At 52.1% G+C, this 24,505-nt stretch overlaps 1 protein-coding gene and 1 pseudogene across 1 annotated transcript; one reads left to right on the top strand and one right to left on the bottom strand.

Moving 5' to 3' along the window:
- Nucleotides 1-166: 166 nt before the first annotated feature.
- LOC101834360 lies at nt 167-1,238 on the bottom strand (annotated as a pseudogene).
- Nucleotides 1,239-10,884: 9,646 nt separating this feature from the next.
- Nucleotides 10,885-23,321, top strand: Lrrc75b (leucine rich repeat containing 75B). Its single transcript, XM_005070756.4, has 4 exons — nt 10,885-11,063; nt 14,307-14,435; nt 15,855-15,955; nt 17,558-23,321. Exons 1-4 carry the CDS (start codon nt 10,887-10,889, stop codon nt 18,081-18,083), a joined length of 933 nt encoding a protein of 310 aa, XP_005070813.1. The 5' UTR covers nt 10,885-10,886; the 3' UTR covers nt 18,084-23,321.
- Nucleotides 23,322-24,505: the final 1,184 nt, after the last annotated feature.

Here is a 24,505-nt window from a genome sequence, read left to right on the forward strand (position 1 = left end):
CTTCTCCCAGACCTGAGGTTGGAATCTATCTGAATTTTGCTGCCCAAACTAGTGTAGGTGGCAGTGGATCAGAAAACACACTAATATCTCTTACACACACCTATACTCCTTTACACACACCTATATCTCTTACATACACGTATACTCCTTTACACACACCTATATCTTTTTTTTCAGCTTGTAGAAACTTTATTTTCCTTCCACCTTTTTTCCCTTTGCTCGGGTGTCTGCAGAGCAGCTCGGGACCACTCAGTAGTGGCTCCAACCCACTCAGTGGCCTGCGCTGTGGGAGCTGCTGACCAGTCCTCAGTGGCTGGCCAGGCACTCCAGTCTTCAGTAGGAAACTGCTGGATGGGTACAGAGGGCACCTGCACACCCTCAGACCGGTCGGCCACCCCTGGCTGAGCAGCTGTGAACTCAGGTGCCGTCCATTCACCCTGAAATTCCTCCTTGGTCATAGCCTTCTGGGCAGCAGCCTGCTCCTCCTCCTCAATCTCCTCTGGGTCTCTGTAGAAGTAAAGGTCAGGCATGACCTCCAATGAGTGCTCTCGGGAGATAGTGCCACACATGCGGAGTACTGCCCGGGCCAGCATCCACCACATCAGACCCACTGAGTGAGCTCCCTTGTTGTTGCATGGGATAGCAATGTCCACGTAGCGCAGAGGAGAGTCTGTTACACAGAGCAATGGGGGGCCGGTTGACGTAAGACGCCTCGGTGAGGGGCTGGTGGTCAGCCCTGGGGTGAGTGACCACCAGAAGCCGTGGCTCCCGGAAGGCTGCTTGGATCTGGTTGGTGAAGGTGCCAGGAGTGAAACGGCCAGCGATTGGAGTGGCCCCGGTGGCAGCGGCAAACTTCAGCACAGCTCGCTGCCCAGTGTTCCTGGAGGAGATAACGCAGACATCAACGGGGTTCTCAACGGCAACGATGGCCCGGGCTGCCAGCAACAGCTTCTCCCATGTCGTCTTCAGATTTATGATGTAGAAACCATCACTTTCCCTTTTGTAGATCTACTGCTCCATCTGAAAGTCAAGGTTGGTGCCACCTAAGTGGGTTCCTGCAGCAAGGAACTTGAGGACATCTTCCTCCTTCATCTGCAGGACATCAAGGGCTCCAGACATTGTGTAAGTTTCCCTTTTAAATTACAATGGGAATCAAGAACGACGCCTGTATGGACCGGTCCCAGGGCAGCGTGGAAAGGCCACACCTATCTCTCCCTCTTTTTTTTTTTTTTGGTTTTACAAGACAGGGTTTCTCTGTATTGTTTTGGAGGCTATTGGTCCAGCCCAGCCTCGAACTCACAGAGATCCGCCTGCCTCTGCCTCCCGAGTGCTGGGATTAAAGGCGTGCGTCACCAATGCCCGGCTCACACCTATATCTCTTATACACGCCTATACTCCTTTACACACACACCTATATCTCTTACAGAGACCTATACTCCTTCATAAACACACACCTATATCTCTTACACACACCTATACTCCTTCACACACACACCTGTATCTCTTATTCACACCTATACTCCTTGCCCACACAACTATACCCTCTTATGCACAAACCTATAACCCTCACACACATGCCTATACCTCCTTACACACACCTACATCCCTTACTCGTGCACACACACACCTATACCTCTTATACACACCTATAACCCTTATATATACACACACACACCTGTCTATACTCCTTACACACTTATAGCCTTCCAATGACTTGAAAAGCACTGCTTGCTGGAAACCTGATGAAAGCGCTTAAAATGTCTAGGCACAGACCTCGAGGTGACAGAGCCTCCTGGAGCTGGGTAAATTACTCATTGCACAATGGTCCCTGCCCCGCCCCCACCCCAAACCCAGAGAGGGGCAGGCTTGGAGGGCACAGCGCCTCGGGAACGCTGACCATCATTGCAGCCAGGACTGTCAGATCTTCCTGGCTCTCAGCTACTTCACTCTTAGTCCCAAATTCACTTTCTGGGAACCAGGACTCAAAGGCTGCTTCTGAGAAGCCTGTGACTCCACTCCAAACACTTAACAGCCACCCTCTACACCTGCAGAAGAGCCAGAGGAGAGCCTGGGCAGGGCCCCTGGAGCCCAATTGCCAGGCTCTGCCTACCTGTGTGAACCCACAGCGACCAGGGCACAGGAGCCTGCCGCCCGGTTAACCAGAAGTGTGGTGTGCTCCTGCTGCGTCGGTGGCTACCCTCAGGCTCTGAGGGGATCACTAGAGCCCCCAGAATGGCATGACAGAGCCCAGGGGCAGAACCAGGTCTTCACACATTCTTAAGGGCTCCCAAGTCTATTTTGCCCCACCTACGATGTCCAGCAGCTCAGAGAGGGTGAGGAGAGCTTTGGGGTCACACAGCAGCTGGGGCACAGCCAGACAGGTGCTGCATTCACTCCCGGTTCCACACCGGCTGAAGACTAAGTCCCCATCCCCAGCTGTGACCCAACTCCTCCCTTCCCTCCCCCAGCTGGCCTGGGATGGGAGGAGGCTTTAAAGGTACAGGGACTACTCCAGGTAGAGAGAGGGTTGGCTCCCAATCCAATCCCTGGTGCCATGTAACCTGGTACAGTAGGGATAGCTCAGAGCCTGGGAGGTTCCCGATGAGAAACCTGAGCCCAGAGGGACCCGGTAGATCTTAAAGAAACTATATTTCAAATATTTCAAAAGGAGGAGGGACAACTGTGGCTCCCGTCTTCCAATAGGGGTCACATAGAGCTGGGGCGCAGCCAGAGGTATGGCTGAAACCCTCTGAGACCCTCCAAGGTGTAAGGAGTGTTGGCAGATGGAGGCTGGCCCTCTGGAACCCCTCCTCCCAGTTAATTTTGGTTACCTGGACTAAAGGAAGTCTCACAACCCAAGTCTTTACTAATCCCTAAATTTCTAGATAAAGGCAATCTGGCCGGTGGGGGCGGAGGGGGGAGCGCGGGGCGGTGCACTTGGCAGGGGAACAGTCCATTCAAGCCTTCACAATCTCTCATTAAATGAGATTGGGTCAGTTTCCAACTGAGAGGAAATCCCAAGCCCCTAGGCTCTGGGTTCTCCCAGCCTGTTAGATTTTCTTTCATTATCACGGCCCTCAGCTTCCCCTCACTCATTCAATCCCCCTCCCCACCTTCTACTCCTAGTCCCTCTGAGGTCTTCTCCTGAGAAGCCTCCAACCTGCTTGGAAATAACACCGAGCTCTCTGTCTCTGCCCAATGGCTCAGTAGGAAACGGTTCCTGCTGAACCTGCGAAGCCAGAGAAAGGGAAGGCTAAAGCTGTGTGGTGTAGGAGAGAACTGACTCCCGAAAGCTGTCCTCTGACCGCCATGCGCATTATGGAGCACATGTATGTACACAGCACACACACACACACACACACACACACACACACACACTCACTCACACACACATGCACGCATATACACCCGCACACGCTCACACACACAGACATACACAGCACACACACGTGCACACACACAAGAAATAAATGAATAAATGTTGGGGCTAAAAAGATGCCTCAGCACTTAAGAGCACTGACCACTTTCTTCTGAGGGTGCAGGTTTGATTCCGAGCACCAACACGGTGGCTCACAGCCATCTCTAACTCCAGTTCCAGGGACTCTGATGTCCTCTTTGACTTCCTGGAGCATTTGCATGTATGTGGTGCATAGGCATTCACATAGAATAATAAAATAAAACTTAGAATACTTTTATTATTACTTATGTGTGCATGTGTCTGTCTGTGTATGAGAAGGTCAGAGGGCTGTCAGGTCCCTGAAGCTGGAGTCACTGGCAGTCGTGAGCTGCCTTCGGTGGCTACAGGGAATTGAATCTGAATCCTCTGCAAGAACACTATGTGCTCTTCACCACTGAGATATCTCTCCAGCTCCAAAACAGTAAAATAAAAACAAACTTGAAAGAAAGGCTTAAAAAAAGAAACAAACAGAAAAACCCAGGGACTGGAGAGATAGTCCCAAGGTTAAGACACTGACTGCTCTTCCAGAGGACCTGCGATTCCCATCACCCACACGGTGGCCCAGAACTGTCTGTGACTCTAGTTCCAGGGGATGTGACTCTCTGTTCTGGTCTCCAGGGCACCAGGCACATGTGTGGTTCACAGACATGCATGCAAGCAAACACAGACACAGGAAACAAAATTAAAACAACAAAACAAACAAACACTGCTTTTAGCCAGTTAGGGAAGCCAGGACCTAGGAGGACCAAAGGCTGGGATGGAAACCCCAGGAAAGGACCAGGGCTGGACTGAGGCATGAGGAAACCTGAGGTGAGTCTGGAGCCGGACCTAGAGTCTTCCTGCAGAGGCAGCCTCAGACAGATCCATGGGCAGCCTGGAAGCCTCTTGACCTCTCTTGACCCGCATTGAACTCTAAGGTGTCAAGGCTGGAAATGGGGGTAGCCAAGCCTACAAGCCTAGACCTTGAGAGCCGGGCCAGTCTGGACTTTGAGAACCCGGGGAGGCTGGTGAATAAATCACCATGCTGGGTAACCCATTAACCCTGGCTTGCTCATTAAGACCCTTGCGGGTGCCTCTTCACTCCTTAGCTAGTGGTGGGGAGCTAACTGGGCGGAGGACAGCCTTGAGAAGGGAGTGTTGCTGGGGGCCTTGGTAAGGGCTGACCTGGGCTCCTGCCTTGCTTACTCCTGCAGGACCTTTGGCAGGGTTAGGTACCCTGAGGGTGTCACACCACCATCCCTGTGTCTTTCATCTTCCAATTCCTTCTGTGCTGGTACCATCAGTCCGAGCCTCAGAGGCCTCGGCCAGGCAAGAGACTTAGGAACACATCTAGGGGGAGGCTCAGGAATTGCTCCAGCCCCCCTCCCCGGAGAACATTCTAGAGAAATGGATTCACAGCGTGGGGTGGGGCCCCAAGGTACTCCCTGTTTCAAAAGGATCTTCTTCCCCCAACCCCATCTCACAGGTGTGGGTAAAGCAAGACTTGTGCTATCAGACAGGAAAACAAATGCTGTCGCTGCGGTCCAGTGGCATGGGGAGGGGTTCTGCCCACAGCCACTCACCAGGGCAGAAACCTGTCAAGGAGAGGCTGTGCTAACCATGTTCTGAAACCAGCATCTCATTGCAGCCTCCAGCCACACCCCACATCACTGTCAGGTCCAGGAGGCTGACCACACCCCAACAGTGTGAGTGAACCCCTGGTGGGTAAGGGTTACAAGTGAGGTCAATGTTCTAAACAGCACATTCAGTGTGAGTAAGCAAAGTGGGCGGGCCCAGATGTAGCAGCATGTGCCCCTCACTCTAGAACTCCCTGGGGCAGTATCACCCTCCTCACCCCGGAAGCCAAGAACTCCGATACCATCAGGAAATTTTATGCCCCCCCTCTCCCCCTCTTGTCTTAGTAAACTGCTGGAATGACAATGACTTCAGATCTCAAACATCATAACAACTTAATCAACTTTAGGATCACAGACTCCCAAAGTCTGTTCTGATTTTCCAGCCTCCTAGAAAAATCAGCTTACACATCTGTCCTGTTGGGGAGTTCATCATCTCCAAAAGTGGTTGACAAGCCCCAGCCTATCTCTTGTGATGCCTTCTACAAGCTATAAGAGGCAGCTCATTTTGGATGCGTCTGGTCTCAGACCCTTCTAATCATCAGAGGCCACAGATCAGAGAGGCAGGGGACACCCATGCCCTGTGGCTACCTGGCTATGACCTCTCAGAACCACACAGAACACACTGGCTGGGCAGAAGAGCTCTCAAGTAGGCTAGTGTCATCCAATAGTGTTGAGGAGGCGAGCCCTGGCTGACCACAGCAGGGACAGAGCTCCTGTGCGCCCCTCCCCTCCCCAAGCCTGGTTTTTTGATACCATCCAGTACTCACCTTTGGCGTAAGTGAAACCTGAGCCAAGTGTGTGATTCTCCAGGGTTGTCAGCCTGTTAACCCTGAGCATCAATCAGGGACAGTCTGGCGTTTGGCGGGTCAAGTCCAGCTCCAAAACCTAAGGGTAGAATTACAGAGACACAGGACCCATTTCAAACCTGACCTCACCGAGAGCTGATATGGGGTCCCGGGAAGCCTTTCCGTTTCTGGCCTCAGTTTCCTCTCCAGAGAGGCTAGGGAACTAGAAGAGTCAATGAGACGGACTTCAGGAGACCTAGGAGCCTCAGTGTTAGCCTGCCTCTGGCACTCAGAGCTGAAGTCATGTCTGTTCTGCCCGATGAGCAATCCAGAGGAAAGACACCAAGTGTCCCCTTCCTGTTTGTCCTATCCTCCCTGCTCAGGTGGCATTTATTATGTCACCTGGTAATCTTCTGTGGTGTCTGGGATCTCCAGGGAGCTGGGAGAGAAGTCCTGCCCTCTCCACATCCTGGTCCCCCCATCACATGCCATAGTCTGCAGGAAAGCCAAACTTAGTTCTGTCTCACAGTCTCCTGGACCACAAGCCAAGCACTCCTGTTCACCCGCCCATCCCCTGTGACTTTACTGGTACGCAGACCACCCAACACTTTCCATACACACCATGCCCAGCTTCCCCAGGCTCCTAGAGTTCCCTTCTTTTGCAGCGGTTCCTCTGCCTCTCTTACCTCTTGGATGCTGAACTACTGCATTATTCACACGGATGCCAAGTCTGAGCCACTGGCTGTGTCAGATGCCCAAGGTCAACATGCCCAAACCTGAGCAGGCAACTGCCCTCCTCACACTTTTACCAGCCACAAAAGCCAGAGTCCAGCCCCTCAGAGGCCTCCACTGGTCCCTTCCAATTGGTGCTATCTGTGACCTCCTCCAAGCCACACCTAACACCCTCCCCCACCAGCCCCTACGGGCCACTCCTATCACCTGGTGACGCCCAGCCATAGGCTGTAATGTGGCTGTTTCTCTAATGGGACTCCAGTGTTGTTCAACATGTAAATTGGAACACTTTCCTCTCCCACTGGAAAGCCCTTCAAAGGCCCCCTTTCCCTTTGCCCTGCAGAGAAATTCTTGCCTTGCTGGTGCCTGCCCTGCCTTCTCTCTGCACTCAATGCTCCTGCCAGGACATTTTACAGGCTACCACCTTGGCCCAGTCTTCCTCAAACCCCCTATTTCAACACCACCTTCTTTAACCTTTATTTGCACCGAACTCTGTGGGTAAGCTGTCACTCCTACTTCCTCTGCCGTACATAGTCTGGGCGGCATTCACAGCACCCAGTAATTGTTCCTGAGTGGATCGGTGCTGGCTGAGGGGTGGGCAGGTGGGGTGGGTTCACTGTAAAGCCGCAACGAGGAGCGAGGTGTTACTCAAAGGCGGAGTGGTTGCCAAGCATGCAAAGAACCCTGGGTTCAATGGTTCAACCATCGGCACGGAAGAAGAAGGAGAAGGAGAAAGAGGAGGAGGAGGAGGAGGAGGAGGAGGAGAAGGAGAAAGAGGAGGAGGAGGAGGAGGAGAAGGAGAAAGAGGAGGAGGAGGAGGAGAAGTAGGAGAAGGAGAAGGAGAAGGAGAAGGAGGAGGAGAAGGAGAAGGAGGAGGAGGAGGAGAAAGAGGAGGAGGAGAAGAAGAAGAAGAAGAAGTAGGAGAAGGAGGAGGAGGAGGAGAAGAAGTAGGAGAAGGAGGAGGAGAAAGAGGAGGAGGAGGGGAAGGGGAAGAGGAAGGGGAAGGAGAAGAAGAAGAAGAAGAAGAAGAAGAAGAAGAAGAAGAAGAAGAAGAAGAAGAAGAAGAAGAAGAAGAAGAAGAAGAAGAAATGCCACAGAAGATTAATTATGCCACATCAGCCCCTTTATTCACGTCTCCAACCCTACAATGCCTTTGTCATTTTACAGACAAGGAAACTGAGGTTTGCCGAGGTTTCTGCAGCTTGTTGTTTTTCCCTACCACCAACCTCATGCCCACTTCGAGGGAGCTCAAAGTATGACCTTATTTAGAAATAGAGTCTTCACAAGGTAATTGTGTTAAGATGAGATCATACTGCATTAGGGTAGGCCCTAAATGCAGTAATTAGTGGTCTTACAAGATGGCCATTTGAGCAGCTGCACAGGGAAGGCAGCCATGTGAAGACAGAAGCTGAAATTGGAGTGACAAGTTCAAGCCAAACAGCCCCAAGGACTGCTGGAGAAAGAGCTCGGAAGGAGGGGAGGCAAAGAAGGATCTGGTCCCATACTCTTCGAGGGAGCATGGCTCTGCTAACATTCGGGTTCCAGGCTTCCAACACCAGAGCTTGGCTGCTTTAAGCTAATGAACTTGCTGCAATTGATTGCAGCAACCACAGGAAAGTAATATTCTGTCCTGTGTTGTCTAAGGCTACACCCTCAGCAAACAGCCGCCGGGGAATCTGAATCCCATCTGTTGCCTCTTTTCATCTCCTGATAGAGTAAACTCAGGGGAACGGTCTCCGTAGAGGACCTATTCTTCCTCCCAGTGAAGGTTTCAAGACCATTCTGTGACTGGACATGGTGGCTCAAATCCGTAATCCCAGCACTTTGGAGGTGGACAGAGGAAGATCAGGAGTTCAAGGCCATCCTCAGCCAGCATAACTGAGACCAGCCTAAGTTATGTGAAACTCTATCTCAAAAAACAAACAACAAAGATTGTCATGGCTCCCAGGAAGCCCAGCTTGGTTGGGATCACGTGATTTCTTGCTGAGATCGGTATTACACGATTTATTGCTGAGATAATAGCTTTGAGTTGGTGCCTGTGTGTGTGCACACGTGTGTGTGTGAGAGGGAAGAGGGGAGATTTCTCATTGGGTAGATGGAGAAAGAGTCTGGATGGGGGACTGGTTAAGTTCCATGTCCTTCTGAAGCCCTCCACACTACTTGTGGGGTCACTCAGACCTTGGGTTCCTGTCCACTCCCGGTGGGTTACCACATGGGCAGTTAAGGGTTTAGAAGAACCAAGATGCAACTGTTGCCAATACTTCAGGCAGTTCCCACTTGGGGCCTCATATGTCCTCATCAAGGCCTGGAGACTGACATTTTTATAGCCCCGTGGGCTTTGTAAGGGTGACGAGTCTGTCCTGAAGTACCCAGGTCAGACCCCTAAGCCCTACATCATTCCTGAAGATGGAGTTGGCAGCATTAGCGTCTGCCTCAACCAGGGAGAAGGATGGCAGCCTTTCCAGTTCAGTATACATAGAGAGTGGTGAGGTGATATGCCCACTCCTGAGGAGACAGCTCTATGGGGGCTCTTGTCTACGTCAGGTTGAGCGGGAAACCGTGCCCAAGAGCCAGTTCACCTAGGCACCTCGACAGCAGGCTAAGGAAAGCTCACCCAGGGATCTGGGGCCAGATACCAAACTTTCTCTTTTCCTGGAAAAAGGCCTTTAGGAATCCCTGGGCTAGTGAGGATTATAGAGGAGGGGCGGGAGCAGTTCTCTACCTGCCGCAGGACTGAGCCACTGGCCAGCTTGTTCCTTTCCAACGTGGTGCTCTGTACTCCTCGATCCTTTCTCCTCCCCCTTGGTTCCTACCTTCATCTTCTCATGCTCCAAGGTAGGATACTTAGGCCTGGCTTAGCCTCGGGGAAAACGACATGGTCAGGATCTGGGAGGCATCTGGGAGGCATCCAGGTCCTTTTCCAGCCCTGAGGATGCAGGGAGGAAGAGAGAGGGAGAGCGCTTACCTGGCCTCCAGCTCTGGGCAAGGGGTCTGAGAAGTCCCTGGGACACTTGGACTGCTGGGCAAAGCTCTGGCTTTCACACACTGTCAATTCAGCAACGGCCTTGGCCCTAGGGGAGGGCAGGCTGGGTAGTCAGGCAGGTTTGCCAGGGAGGAAACCTGTCGTGCCAAGGTGGCCCTAGGACAATACTGCTGCAGAGGAGGGGACGGGAGGCTGCTGAGGAAAATGGAAGCCTAGGAATAGGGTAAAAGTGGTTAGGGGGTATCTGGGAGTAGTCAAGTCACTACCCATTCTGCTGACTTCTGCCTTGTCTGGAGGGTCTCAGTCCCAGAGGACCAGTCTCCGCCTCCACCTCCATTCTGGTCAAGCAATGCCTGACCCAGAGAAGGATCCTGGCAGACATCCCTTCCTAAATGCCCTGAAATAGGTCTCCCCGCACATGCTTCCACTAGGCTTGCACACTTGCCCAGCCCGGCATTCCAGACTCAGGCTGGATACGTTCCTTAACTAGAGGTGGGGGTGGGAGGCTAGAGGGCCCCCTCCTACGTAATGAGAGAAGCTCAGAACTGGGACCAGGTAGGGCTGCAGCAGGCAACGGGCTTCCAGTAGGGTCTGCGGAGGAAACCCCTCTAGAGCTAGATGATCTGAGTTCAAATTTGGTCTTCGGAGGAGCCGGAGACCCCCTGCAGGCGCGACCATCCCCTTTTGTTAGGCAGGAAAAGCTGGACCAGGAGCGTATGCAGAGCCTGGTACCAGGTTTTCTAGAGCTGGGCTTAATCTGTTCATCTCTCAGGCATGGGGGTTAGAGGAGATCGGGTATACTCAGCCTGCCCAGGCCTGTCTCTGTCCCCCTCACAGCAGGAAGTGTCTATTTGAGATTTGCCAAGACCAGTAACAGCCACACAGAGTGGACAAGACAGATACACTTGCTCGCAGGGGGGGATTCCCCAAAGTGGGGGCGTTGACACAGCCGAAAGCACCTTCAGCCACCTTAAGCATTTTTTGTCCAGTGGACGACTATGCCCCCGCCCAGTCAGTCAGCACTGGGGCCACATGATTGAGAGGTGCCAAATGCCACCTCGTCCTCGGCATCTCCCCTGGCCGCCTCGGGGAAAAGAGCTCCAACGCCAGGTCCTTCGCGGGCGGGGCCCTCGACAGGGAAACCTCTGCCAAAGAGGAGTGATCCTGGGCTCCACGCTGGCGACCAGTGCCTGGGCGCGCAGCCGTAGACCCAGCGCTGCCCACCCCGCGCATCCCGGGCGGGGCGCGGCCGCAGATAGCCCGCCTCCGTTCCACCGTCTCGGAGCCCTCCCGCCCGCCCGCCCGCGGCGGCCATGGGGGCGCGGCTGGGGCGACGGGCAAGGGCAGCGGCCGGTTCAGATGCCCCTGCGGCGGCGGGAGCTGGGCCCGCGCCCTACGAGCGCCGGGTGCGCTGGCTGCGAGAGATCCAGTCCACGCTCCGCGAGCGGCGGCCGGAGCGCGCTCGGCAGCTGCTGCGCCTCCTGCGCCAGGCGAGAGAAGGAGCGGGCCGGTCCGGGATTGGGGGGGTCAGGGAGGAGCCGGGGCTGCGGGCTTCGGGATGGGTGGATTCCTAGCGCTCACGGTGGGTTTTGCAGACGTTGAGGTTCGTGCGTGAAGGGAGGGCGCGGGTTAAAGTGAGGGCCAGGTGGGGCTGGGGGATTGCTTGCCAAAGATGGGGCTGGCGTGTTGGGGCACTGGGATTTGCCAGGGAGGGACCTCCACCAGTCTGGAGCTAAGAGCCCGCATTTGGACCTTCTCAAGAGTTGGAGTGGGTGAGGGTAGGGGCATCTCATGCGGAAGGACAATGGGAAGAGCGCAGCTCCCCATCCTGCAGGAAGAAAGAAAGCACCAGATCCGGGAGAAAGGGCTCTGGGAGGCACGGCTCAGATGGCCTGCGGGTGCGCCTGGAGACAGACATCATGACAGCCCAGACAAAGCCACAGTGCACGCACCAGCCATTCTAACAGGCAGCTTGAACCCACTGAGAACGCACAATCACATTAGTACATGACAGTGCCGCACCTGGGCCCTTGGGAGACACTTTTGGTACCCTAGCCAGAGATCCTGAGCCTTGAGTTGCCCTAGGAGACAGGGATGCCTGTCCCAGCCCTACCCCTGGGGAAATCACTTCCCATTCAGCCTCCTCACCGCCCCCCTGCAGTAGCTGCTGCCCCCACCATGAAGGTAGAAGGTAGATGCTTAGAGATGGAGAGACAGAGAAGTGATGAGCCAGGACCCAGACAGAAAACCGAGAGGAGGGGTCTAGGGATGTCGGTCATTGTTAGAACATTTGAGAAGCCCGAGCGCTATGTATCCTAGCATGGGGGGGGGAGGGGGGAGGAAGGAAGAAAGGAAGAAAGGAAGAGAAAGAAAGACCTGGCATGGTGGTACACGCCTGTATTCCCAGCACTTGGGAGATGGAGGCAGGAGATCAGGAGTTCAAGGTCATCCTCAGCTACATAGCAAGTTCAGGACCAACTTATAATGAGGGAGGCAGGGAGGGAGGGAGGGAGGGAGGGAGGGAGGGAGGGAGGGAGGGAGGTTGGGGAGAATCTCAGAGACCACCCAGGGTCAGACACTTCCTACCCTGCTCTTCCCCCACCACTGGGTGCCCTCCCTGTAGACTCAGCAGTCTGGAAAAGTGGACCTGTCACTTTAAGAGGCACTGACCAGGCCAGTGGAAGGTAATTTGCTGCCTGGGGCTCGTCTAGGTCTGCCCAGACTCACCAGCCTCCTTCCCTCTGGATCCTCCCCCTTTGCTGGCATCTGTGGCTTGAACCATATTGAAAATACAAACAGGAGAGCAACTGCCAAGCAGCACCCAGCCAGGCATACTGCCTAGAAATACAGATCGCTGTTTGGAATGGTGGAGCCCAAGGCACTGGCTTGCATTTTCCCTGGAAGCATCTGGGAGGGGACCAACCTCAGAGACCAGTTAAGCCCCCTCCTCATTTCCTAGAAGTTGAGATTCGATGCATATCCAGGACCCATCCTGCCCCATAAGCTACAGGAAGTCTGTGACTGTAACCCATTGCATTCCTGCTGCCTAGCCTGACTTCCTGTGCGCTCAGGACAGCTCAGGGCATATCCTTCTCTGGCTAAGGGGTGAGAAAATGGCACATGGAGGCTGGGTGCTTGTAGGCTGCCTTTGTATTTTCCAAAAAAACCCATTGTGTTCACGCCATCAATCTCAGTATACAGGAGGCTGAGGCAGAAGATCTCTGAGTTCCAAGCCAGCCTCAGCAAGTTCCAAGCCAATTGGGGTTACACAGTGAGGCTCTGTTTTGAAAAATAAAAATAAATTAAGATGCTCAGCCTTACATCCGGCCTATAGGTGTAGATTGGAAAAGGCTGATGGATGAAGGGCCAGGCCCCCCACCCTGAGGTCTGGCTAAAGAGAAGAAGGCTGGTAGGCTGGGAAGGGGGGATGGCCAAGTCCAACGGAGTCATGACGCTGCACTTTCTGTAAGTCTCCGGTGGCACAGCTTCTAGTGTTTAGTCTCCACCAATGGAATGAAGGGTAAAGGTCATGTGTGTTTTGTAGAGTGGCCCCGGTAGCCCAGGGATGAACATGGAAGGCTGGGAACCCTGAGCTAAGGTGACTGGGTAGGAGGTCTGAACCTTGGCGGCAGCAGCCCCACCTGGCAAGCAGGAGACAGAGGGGAAGGGTGCTAAGTGAGTCCTACAGAGGGAACATCGTAGGACCCCTACTGCACCCTGGAAAGGGACACAAAGTCAGCAAGTGAGCAGGCTGAGTTTGCACTGCCTTGGGGAACATGATCTGGGGAAGAGGCTCGCTCCCAGAGAAAAAAAGGTGGCAGAACAAGTCAAGTGACCTCGGGGGTGGGGGGAAGAAAGGGCCCAAAGGGAGTACTAGGGACATCAGAGTCAAGACTATTAGACGAGTAAGGTATCGCAGCAAGACATTATACACCCAACAACTAGCATGAGTAACCCGGTATCACACACACACAGAGGCATACACACACACAGGCATACACACACAGAAGCATACACATACATACACACATACACACACAGGCATACACACACAGAGGCATACACATACATACACACATACATAAATACACACACAGGCATACACACACAGAGGCATACACATACATACACACATACATAAATACACACACAGGCATACACACACAGAGGCATACACATACATACACACATACATAAATACACACACAGGCATACACACACAGAGGCATACACATACATATACACATAGATACATACATACATACACACACAGACATACACACACAGAGGCATACACACACACACAGACATACACACACACAGGCATATACATACATACACACACGGGCATACACACACAGAGGCATATACATACATACATACATACATACATACATACATACACACACACAGGCATACATACACACACAGACATATACACACACAGAGGCATATACATACATACACACAGGCATACACATACATAGGCACACACACACACATACACACACACACACACATACACACACACACACACTGAGGCTGTACTGTGCTCTCTCTCTCTAGACACTTGGCTGCTACCATATGTTGAGAGATTCCAGCAAGCCAGGGGTGTGGGTAGAGGGTGTTAGAAGCGTGTAAACCAGTAAAGCATGTATCTTCTGCCTGGATGGAAGGAGGAAAGCCCTGACCCCTTCCCCCAGCTTACCCAACCATCTCTTCACCACCCATAGGACCTGGGCCTTGAAGGGAACCTCCTCACTGACATCCTCTACAGGAACGTGGCTTTGCTTAACCTGGTGGACCCCATCTCCCATGACTTGCTGGTGAACCTGGCCCGGGACCTGCAGTGCCCCAAGAAGGTGAGGTCAGCAGGCATAGGCCCGGGGAACTTAGCTTCTCATGCTTGCTTAGGCCTTAGGCTAGCCACTACCGGTTTTCAAGAACAGCTTCAGGAGCAGGTGTGAACTGTTTTGCTGAGCCCCCAAACCATGCTCCTAGGTAGAACCCCACCTGAGAAGACCTATAAGGACCCAGAACACAGTCTGTCTTGACACATCCACTGTCAGAACCATGTATTCTTGTTCCTGGGTCAGAAGGGAGCTGCTGTGTCCTAATTGGACACCTTCGGGGATGGGGGTTCACAATCCCTTCCATTGCCCCTTGGGTCACAAGTCCTATGCCATGCTAAGTTGGATCCTGCTGCCTACAGCCTCTACCTCCTTGGACCCTGCTCTGACAACACCTGCTGATGTCCTACTGTGAACATGGGCACAGCACTGGCCTACAGATCTGTGGACAGCCATGGGGCCCCAAGAATCTTCAACACAATGGATATGAAATAAGGGGTCTACTGTCAGCTCTGGACCCACGTCAGTATTCAGCCGGTTAATCCACAGTCATCCCAGTAGCTACCTAATCGGCAGTGTGTGTGTGTGTGTGTGCATGTGTGTGTGCGTGCGTGTGTGTGCGTGCGTGTGTGTATGTGTGTGTGTTGTGTGGTGTGTGTGTGTGTTGTGTGGTGTGTGTGTGTGTGTGCGTGTGTGTTGTGTGGTGTGTGTGTGTGCATGTGTGTGTGTTGTGTGGTGTGTGTGTGTGTTGTGTGGTGTGTGTGTGTGTGTGTGTGTGTGTTGTGTGGTGTGTGTGTGTGTGTGTGTGTTGCAAGCTCTGGGGGCTGCTTCAAAGGACTGTTCCGCATATGGAATGTGCTCAGTGCCAGCTGTGTGGAAAGTACTTTGTGTGCCCCCAAGCTGGGCCTCTTTGGGGATACAATTAGGACCAAGAGAGAACCGTGTGGTGCAGTAAAACATGGAGCGAGCGAGCCCGGCCCTGTCAGCCCAGACCCAGGCCCCACAGGCCCCTCAGGCCCCACAGGCCCCACAGGCGCAGCATAGCTTGGAGAATGAGAGGAATATAACATGCTGACCTGGCTCGTTCCTATTCTCTGGGACTGGCGTCTCTGGAATAGGGCTCCCTCAAGGGGCCTGGTGTGGCCTCTTCCTTGTGGCAAGTCCCTTGGGGGTGTTGAGGGTGGCAAGCTGCTGGCTGATAGCTTGAGCTGCTGGCCTTAGGCCTGAGGACAGGGAACAAGGGCTCATTGTCTGGGCTTCCTCCCACCGGGCACTGCGGGCCTCACTCAGGCGAGCCTGTCCAGCTCCCCGCAGCAGTCTCTCTTGGCAGTGAGCCAGGCTACAGCCGGGGCAGAATGGAAGGGGCTCAGGCTCATCCTCACCATGACATTCCCCCGCCTCCCCGTCCTTCCCCCCTCCCCGCCACCTTAGGACCACGAGCCCTGGAAGTCCTCTGATAAGATCTGTCGGCAGCTCATCTACCACCTGACTCCTCACTCCAAGCGAAAGCCCCACCGGAAAACCCAGAACAGGTAAGGAGAGCCCAGCCACACATCCGCTGCGCCCTCTTTCAGGGTCCCTTCTCTGAGAGCTAAGTGCACAAAGACCTCTCTCTGTTGCTCTCTTACTTCGTCTACATTAAGGCTCCAGCCCTGGCAACCACCCTGGCCCACAGCAGCAATACCCCTAAACCAAGCTGCGTGTTCCATGTGAGCTGCTTCCCATTTCTTCCAGGACAGTGACACCCTCTTGCCAGCCCCTGGACCCTCCATCCCTGTCCCTTTCCAGTACCTGTGTCTCCTTGGGTATATCAGGTAAAATCCTCATAAGGACAGATTCTGAGTCTCCCATTTCACAGGGAGGAAGGCTGAGTAAGGATGGGGAAAGTAGCTTGCCTAAGGTCGCCCCTTCCCTGATCACCCTGCAGCCTTTGGGGACCTATCAGCTCCAGGCGTCCTGATGCAGAGACTTCCGCAGCCTCTTGACAGCTTGCTCTGCTTGTGGTTGCCTGTTTTGGGGACCCCATGGCACAGTCTCAGCCCAGAAGCAAAGGCCTAGAACCACAGCTGGGGGTCGACCTGTTCCGTTCTTATACCTTGTGACCCAAGGTGAACCCAGAACCCTTGAGACTGCTTCTTGACACAGCAGATGGGGCCCTGGCAGTGTTCTCACTGCTCTTACCCAAAGCGGTCCTGTCCTCCTAGAGGGCCGTGGATAAAGTGTGCCAGGGGCCCTGGAGGGCACCCCCAGTCTCTAGTGCCTCTTTCGGTTTAACACAGGGAGGCCTCCCCTAGCAATCCGTTAGCCTCATTGTCTACTTCCCACTCTTGGCTATCCTGGGCCTGGCCCATCTCTAGACCCCAAGCACTGAGAGGACCAGAATGACACCATATCCACTCATGGCAAAATTTTTCATTATCTTAAAGGATGCTGCTTATAGAGGGCCACAGGGAAAAGAGTATAGGCTCCGGGGTCAGGGCACTGTGATGTAGGGCCCTGGTCCTCACTTAGTGATGTACAGCCAAAGGACCTTTGTCACTTCTCTTAGTTCCTTCGTAGAATGGGCTCTCACCTATATACACCCTTGGGCTAACGTGAAGATAAATAGTATTAACAGGTGCACAGAGCACCATGATAATAGTCCACCAATAGATCCTTCATCGTCTGTGTAATCCTCACTACAGTCCTGCCCCCATTCACCAGAGGGGAATCTGTGCTCAGAGAGATCTGCAGAATTGCTTTTGGCCACCAACTTAAAAAATGGCTTAAAAGTGATTTCCTTATTTGTAGTTTTTAAGTGTATGAGTGTTTTCCCTGCATGCATGCATGCACATTGTGCATGTGCTTGGAGCCTGAAAAGACTAGAGGGTGTTGGATTACTTGGCACTGCAGACACAGTCAGTTGTTAGTCAGCATGTGGATTCTAGGAATGAACTTGAGTCCTCTGAAAGAGCAGCAAGTACTCTTGATGGCTAAGCTATCTCTCCAGTCCCAGAAGTGGCATTTTAAAGCAGACTTTGCCAGGCCAGGGGACCTAGGTTGCCCTTGGTGGGTAACTGTCTGCGGCGGGTGGTGTCCGGCCCAGGCCTGGACCTGGGCTCTGGTTCAGTGCACCCGCCTGCATTCTCCCGTAGCCTCAAGAGCAGCCTCCAGAAGACTCTGCTGGTAGGGGAGACTGTGGACCTTTCTGGCATCCCGCTATCCGCCCGAGATGTGCAACACATAACACGCTACCTGGGCAGCCACGGCGTTGAGCTGGTGGTCCTAGACCTGAGCTTCACGGGGCTGAGCGATGAGCTGCTGCACCTGCTGCTGCCCAGCCTTTGGGCTCTGCCCCGCCTCACCCAGCTGCTGCTCAATGGCAACCGACTTACGCGAGCTGCTGCCCGTGAGCTCACTGAGGCTATCAAGGACACCACCAAATTCCCGGTGTTGGCCTGGGTGGACCTGGGTAACAATGTGGACGTGGCCTCGCTTCCCCAGCCCCTGCTGGTTGGCCTGCGAAGGCGCCTGAGTCAGCACACTTCCCTCCCCACCATCTATGAGGGTCTGGACCTCGAGCCCGGGGGTGGCGTGGCTGAGGCCACCGCTGCTGTCTCCACCTGGGGCTCTGCAGCCACCGAGCCAGGACCAGAGCCTCAGGGTTGTTGTGCTAGGTGACTAAGTACTGGTCTGGTCCATTGCTACTGACTGGGGTCTTTTAAGAACGAGGTATCGAGGACCCACAATGTCCCACAGAGAGTCAGCGCAAATGCTCAACTTGGGATGAAGCGGGCGGGAGAAGGGTTTCATGGAAGACAGGTCAGCCAGCCCAGGCTAGGGGCTCCACCTCACCCAGCAAGGAGGGGCCCCACAGCCCAGACCTTCCAGGAAAGCATGGTGGCCCTCACCTCAGGCTTTCTGTTCTACGGACTTCAGACTCACTGAGCTTAGGCTTGCTGCAGAGGTAGGGAAACCTCACCTGCCAAGAATGGGTGGACCAGAGCCAACCAGAGCTATGCTGATGGCCTGTTAGTGCTCACTGACAAGGCTCAATGGAGACCGAGGTGTAGGGGGTCATAGATTCAATGGTATGGACTTGGCCGTGAGAGGAGACATGACATCTGGGCAGCATTTGAGCTTTATACATCTGGGGGTTCAGGGGAGCAGGTTGGGAGTCACAGACAGGCCGAGCTTTGTATGGGGCCCCTCACCAAGTGCAGTCGGGGGCCCTTCAGTGTGCGCTGGGCTGGGGAAAAGGCTTCACACACCAAAGGCAAAGCCACGGTGGATCTGAGGGGGCTGAGTCTGTGCTTGTCCCCAACAGGGCACAGCACTGCCCACTCTCCCCAGCTCTGGTCCCCAGACTTCCTGTACAGGGTGAGGAGATCTGGCTGGCTAGAGATGAGATATGGTGTTTCCTCTAGCTCTGGGGTCACACACAGCATGTTAGGGGTGGAGGGAGAGTACAGCACAACAGACCTAAGGGATCTCTATGGGGAGTTACGTCTTCCTCCCCTAAATCTCTCAAGGTGGGTTCCCAACTAGAAGCCTAGTGCCTGGTCACCCTCACTGCCCCATTTAGGAGACTAGAGTTTTTAGCTCAACCAGTAGGCGTACAGAGCATGTGGGGAAAGGGACTCAGAGAAGCTCTGGGTGGGGAAATCAGTGGCCTAAGGTCTCTGTGTAGAGTCAAGACTTAAGGTCTGGTGACAATGGAGAGACCCGGTAACAGAGGGCAGCCTGAGGGCCCTGGTAAAGCCTGGGGGTGGGGAGTCTACACTGGACCCATGTGCCTAGAGCCCATCAGCTCTGATCCACCCACCTCCCTGTCCATCTCCAGGCAGACAGTAAGTTTAGCACCCCCAAAAACATCAGTTTCAGCAGATCCCCAGACCAGTGGCCAAGACGGGAGTGGGCTGGATTATGTCACTCCCAGGACTGGAACAGGTCCGGTGAGGGAAAGGATTTCACCTCATGCTCCACTGCTTTGGACAACTGCTTATCAAGGGACAATGAGAACGCAGGCCTCTGGCTCTGCTGTCTACTTGCCTGGGGAACTGGCTGTGCCCTCTACTTTAACCCAACTTCCCCCTGTCTGTCAAACAGAACTGACTGTCCTGGATCCTGGCACTCAGTGCTTCATCTAGGGGTACTAACCTCACCCTCTGTCTCTCCCCCACCCCCGCTTGTTTTAAAGATGTGGCTTGGAGTTAGAGAACTTTCCCTGTGCCTTACTAACTCGGGACAAGGGTTTGGGCTTTCTGGAGCCAGGCAAAGCTGAGTGTAGTATGGGCCAGCAGTGAAGGGAGAGCCAGGTTTGGGCCCAGCAGACTGATAACCCCGTCACATGCCCGGGGAAGCTGAGTTCTCCCTGTAACTCCTTCCCGGACCACACCAGAGCTCGGGGTCTGCCCTGGCCTTCTTACTCTCTGCCCACAGCTGGTCTGAGGTGGGCCCACAAACCTTTAGATGTCACTGTGCAGCGAGATTCCTCTTAGGATGATGTGTGACGTCCGGAGCAAGGTGTCCCAGGCGGTGTCCAGGCAAATCCAGGTGGCAGCAGATGGTCTCAATTTCTCCACCTTTTACAGGCAAGTGGTGCAGCAGCTGAGCCAGATCCTGAGACGGCTTAGGAGATGTGGCCAAAGTTGGCCTCGCTGCTTGCTATGCAAGTGGTCCTGGCCCTTCACGGACTTTTCATGACTAACCAGCAGGGAGATTCCATGGGCAGGGACAGAGATTTCCAGAAGTGAGGGCTGTGTCTTGTCTTTGTGCGACTGTAACAGAACACCACATCCTGGTAATTTATAAACAACAGAAGTCTACTTAGCTCGTGGTTCCAAAGGCTGAGAAGTCAGACAGAAGGCGTGCATCTGGTGAGGGAGTTCTTGCTTTGTCACTGTATGTATCACACGTCTGGAGAGCATGGAAGGGGGTCCACTGTGGCAATAAGGACTTACATGCATGAGGGCAGAGCCCTGCAGACCTAATCACTCTTTAAATCGTGTCTCTTACCTGGTGGGTTTTCAGTGCATGCATTCTGTGGGAGGGATTCAAGCCTGTAGTATGCTCCATTCAGTTTGGTGGTGAGGAGAGCCTCGGCTGGGAGAGAAGGAAGCATGTAGGGCCTTGCTCGGGTGCCAGCTTGGAGACACACAAACCCATCCATGGTCCAGACCATCACTTTCTACCAGTGTGGTCCATTTGGGAACTAAGTACAAAAGTCCTTCTTGTCCTTCTGAAGTGAGGAGGAAATGAGATTTGAAAAGAGCCTGTCACATGAGGGGTGTAGGCCAGCATGCTGTAGTATCAGGGAGTCCATCCAGGCTCTCTGTGGTGAGGTTTGGCAAGAGCTAGGCTGAAAACACATCTATCATCTGTCTGTCTGTCTATCATCTTTACCTATCTGCTATCATCATTATCTATCTATCTATCTATCTATCTATCTATCTATCTATCTATCTATCTACCTACCTACCTACCTACCATCTGCCTGCCTGTCTGTTTAGCACTGAGAATCGAACTCTGGCCCTGAAGCACACTAGGCAAGTTCTTTTTCACTGCACTATATCCCAGCTTTCCATTTTAGCCAGAGTCTTGTGATGTAGCCTATGCTGGGTTTGAACTTTCAATCATCCTGCACCCACCTTCTGAGTGCTGGGATGACAAGCCTGTGCCACTGTTGCCTAGCACAATCTTTCTGAGAATCCAGAATCATAGACAACTGGTCCCTGTTGCACCAAGGCTTTCTCCGGGTGGAAAGGGAAAGTGCACTTGTCCTGGGAGATCATTGCAGTCACCACCACCACCACTGTCATCTCTACCAACAGAGACCTCCATTGTTTTCTTCCCAACTGTATACTTTTTTTTTGAAAAACAGAAATGTATTTAAAAAGCAAGTCATTATGAGCTAGGTGTGTCAGCACAGGCTTGTAGGCCAGCCTTGGCTATGTAGTAAGTATCCATAAAATTGCAACATCATAAAGCAAACAAACTGTGACAAGTTTAAAGTGTGCAGCATAGTTTTGCCACATTTACACATTCATGACAACCACAGCAGTAAATGTCATCCCTAAGCTTGCTGCATTGTCTGCCAACCCCATTCCTTCCACGCCTACCTCACTCAAAAGCCATTAGCCTGTTCTGCCCCATAAATTAGTTTCCACTTTCTAGATTTAGATTAGTGCATGGGATCCTACAAACGTACTTTACATATACATACATATGTACTATATACATATTAAAGAAAGCATTATTTTCAGACTCCCCTATATTATTGCATGTATCAAGAATTGCTTTTTGAATAGTATTTCGTGGGTGCACCACAGTTTACCCATGAACCTGTTGATAGATATTTGGTTGTTTCTAGGTTCTGGCTATGACAGACAAGGCTGCTGTGAAAATTCTTGTACTAGTTGTGGCGTGAGCATTTCATTTCTCTTGAGTAAGAACCTGGGTATGTGTGTTAATTAGTCTTCCGTTGCTAAGAGGAAATACCTAAGAAAGACAACCAAGGAACAGAAGAATTTGCTTTGGCTTGTTATTTCAGGGGTGCTTTGGCTTGTTATTTCAGGGGTGTCTCTCCACGTGTATTCGGTCCTTTGGCCCCACACTTTTGGGCCTGAGAGAAGGCGAAACGTGTTCAAGCAAAGTCACTCACCTTGTGGCCGCTAGAAAAGAGAGAAAGGGCGGGGGCAGAAAAGGGGAGACTTTGGGCGACCTTTTTCCTCCAATTCTAAACCCATTGGTGAATTATCCCGCTAATGATCCAGTCTCCTCTGTAGACCACCACCAGCTAAGCCATCAGCTTATTAGCCTTTAGGGGCTACTGTTCATATCTCAACCATCGAGAGAAGAATGGCTAGGACACATGGTAGGTATCTCTAACACTTTAAGAAAGGGTCACACTGATTTTCAAGGTCTTTATATAATTTCTCAGTCTTACCAGTAGCGTACAGGATTTCAGGTCCTCCCATGTATAGCTGCTAACTGAAAACACTGGTAATGATTAGTGTGGTGTGTAGGGGTGGGTGGGTACACGTCCCATGGCACACATATGGGGGTCAGAAGACAACTATATGAACTTAGTTTCCTTCTTCTTTATCTACATGGGCTCCAGGAATTGAACTTAGGTTACTAGGCTTGTACAGCAAGAGCATCCACCCACTGAGCCATCTCGCTGGTCCTATGGATTTAATTTAACTTACTATTGTCCGAGAATGCAGTGTGGCTCTGTGCTGTTTGAATTTTTTGGTTAGCTTCACAGCTCATCATATGGCCAGTACTGGTAAATTTGTTGCTTGTAAAGAATGTATATTCCATTGCTGCTGGATGTTAAGTGTTAATTAAAGTCAGGGTGGCTGATAGTATTGTTTAAGTCTAAGCTATGCTTGCTGATTTTCTCCCTATTTGTTTGATCTGTTGAGTGGGAACACCGAAGTCTCTGACTATAAGTGTGGAACACCGAAGTCTCTGACTTTAAGTGTGAATTTGTTTATTTCTTACTGATGTTCTACCACTTTTTTGTTTTGTATGCTCTGAAGATTTATTACTGGGAGCATAAACATTTAGGTCTGCCATGAACCATTGCCCTGCTATTGTCATGGAAGGACTCTTATCCTATCCTGGTGATATTCCTTCTTCTGAAATGTGCCTAACTGATACTGAGTCATGTGACACTTATTATTAGATTATTATTAATGGCTAGGCTTTATGTCAACTTGATACAAGCTAGAGCCATTTGGGAAGAGGGAATCAGTTAAGAAAATGTGCCCACGAGATTGGTCTATCTATACATAAGACTGTGGTACATTTTGTTAATTTGTGATTGTTGGTAGGGCCATCCCTGGGCTGGTGGTCCTGGGATCTATAAGAAGCAGCTTGAGCAAGCCAGGAGGAGGAAGCCAGTAAGCAACACCCCTCCATGGCCTCTGTGTCAGTTCCTGTCTCCAAATTCCTGTCCTACTTGAGTTCCTGTCCTGAGGTCCCTCAGTGATGAACTGTGATGTGGAACTGTAAGCTGAAATAAACCCTTTCTTCTCCAAGTTGCTTTTGGTTGTGGTGTTTTGTCACAGCAAGAGATTTATTTTTATTACTTTTAAGTGTGTGTGTGTGTGTGTGTGTGTGTGTGTGTGTGTGTGTGTGTGTGTGGAGACCTAGTTACAGATGACTGTAACCCACCGAATGCGGGTGCTGGGAACTGAGGTCCTCTGCAAGAGTGCTCTTAAACAGTGAAGTCTCTCCAGTCTCCTCTCAGACCCTTTGCATCCTTCTCCTTTAATATTTACTTTGGTTTTTTTTTTCTTACGATATATTTTGATCATCTCCTTCCCCTCTTGATACTCTCTGACTCCCTAATACTCAACCTCAAGTTCTTTCTTTCTAAAAACAAAAAATGGAAACACAAAAAACAGTAAGATAAAAAAATACCAAAATGAAACAAAAAGTACCCCCCCACACACACCATACATAAAAAATGGAGTCCATCAACTACTCCTGAGCATGTAGCCTGTCTTGGATTGTGGTTGATAGATTCAGTGAAATGCTACTGGAGGAAACTGATTTTCCCCCTCCCAGAAGGCATCGCTACAAAGAACTTCTTGTCAGAGATGGAACTACTTATCTCTCTCCTTTCTCAGTGCCGAAGCTGTGCAGGGCCTATGCATGTTGTTAGAGTCTCCGTTGTGTCTGGAAGACACTGTTTCCTTAGGATCATCCACCACATCTGGAGCCTACAGACTCCCACTTCTTTTTTTTTTTTTTTTTTTTTTTTTTTGGTTTTTCGAGACAGGGTTTCTCTGTATTGTTTTAGAGGCTGTCCTGGAACTCGCTCTGTAGACCAGGCTGGCCTCGAACTCACAGAGATCCACCTGCCTCTGCCTCCCGAGTGCTGGGATTAAAGGCGTGCGTCACCAACGCCGGGCTGACTCCCACTTCTTATAGATCCCTGAGTCTTGAGAGGAGGGATTTGGCAAAGACATCCCATGTAGGACCATGTGCTCCAAGGCCTCTCAATTTCTGCATATTGTTCAGCAGTGGGTCTGTATGTTAATCACCACCCACTGAAAAAAGGCAAGTTCTCTGATGGGGGTTGAGCAATG

Source organism: Mesocricetus auratus, unplaced genomic scaffold, assembly GCF_017639785.1.
Source record: "Mesocricetus auratus isolate SY011 unplaced genomic scaffold, BCM_Maur_2.0 Super-Scaffold_100027, whole genome shotgun sequence".
Lineage (NCBI taxonomy): Eukaryota > Metazoa > Chordata > Mammalia > Rodentia > Cricetidae > Mesocricetus > Mesocricetus auratus.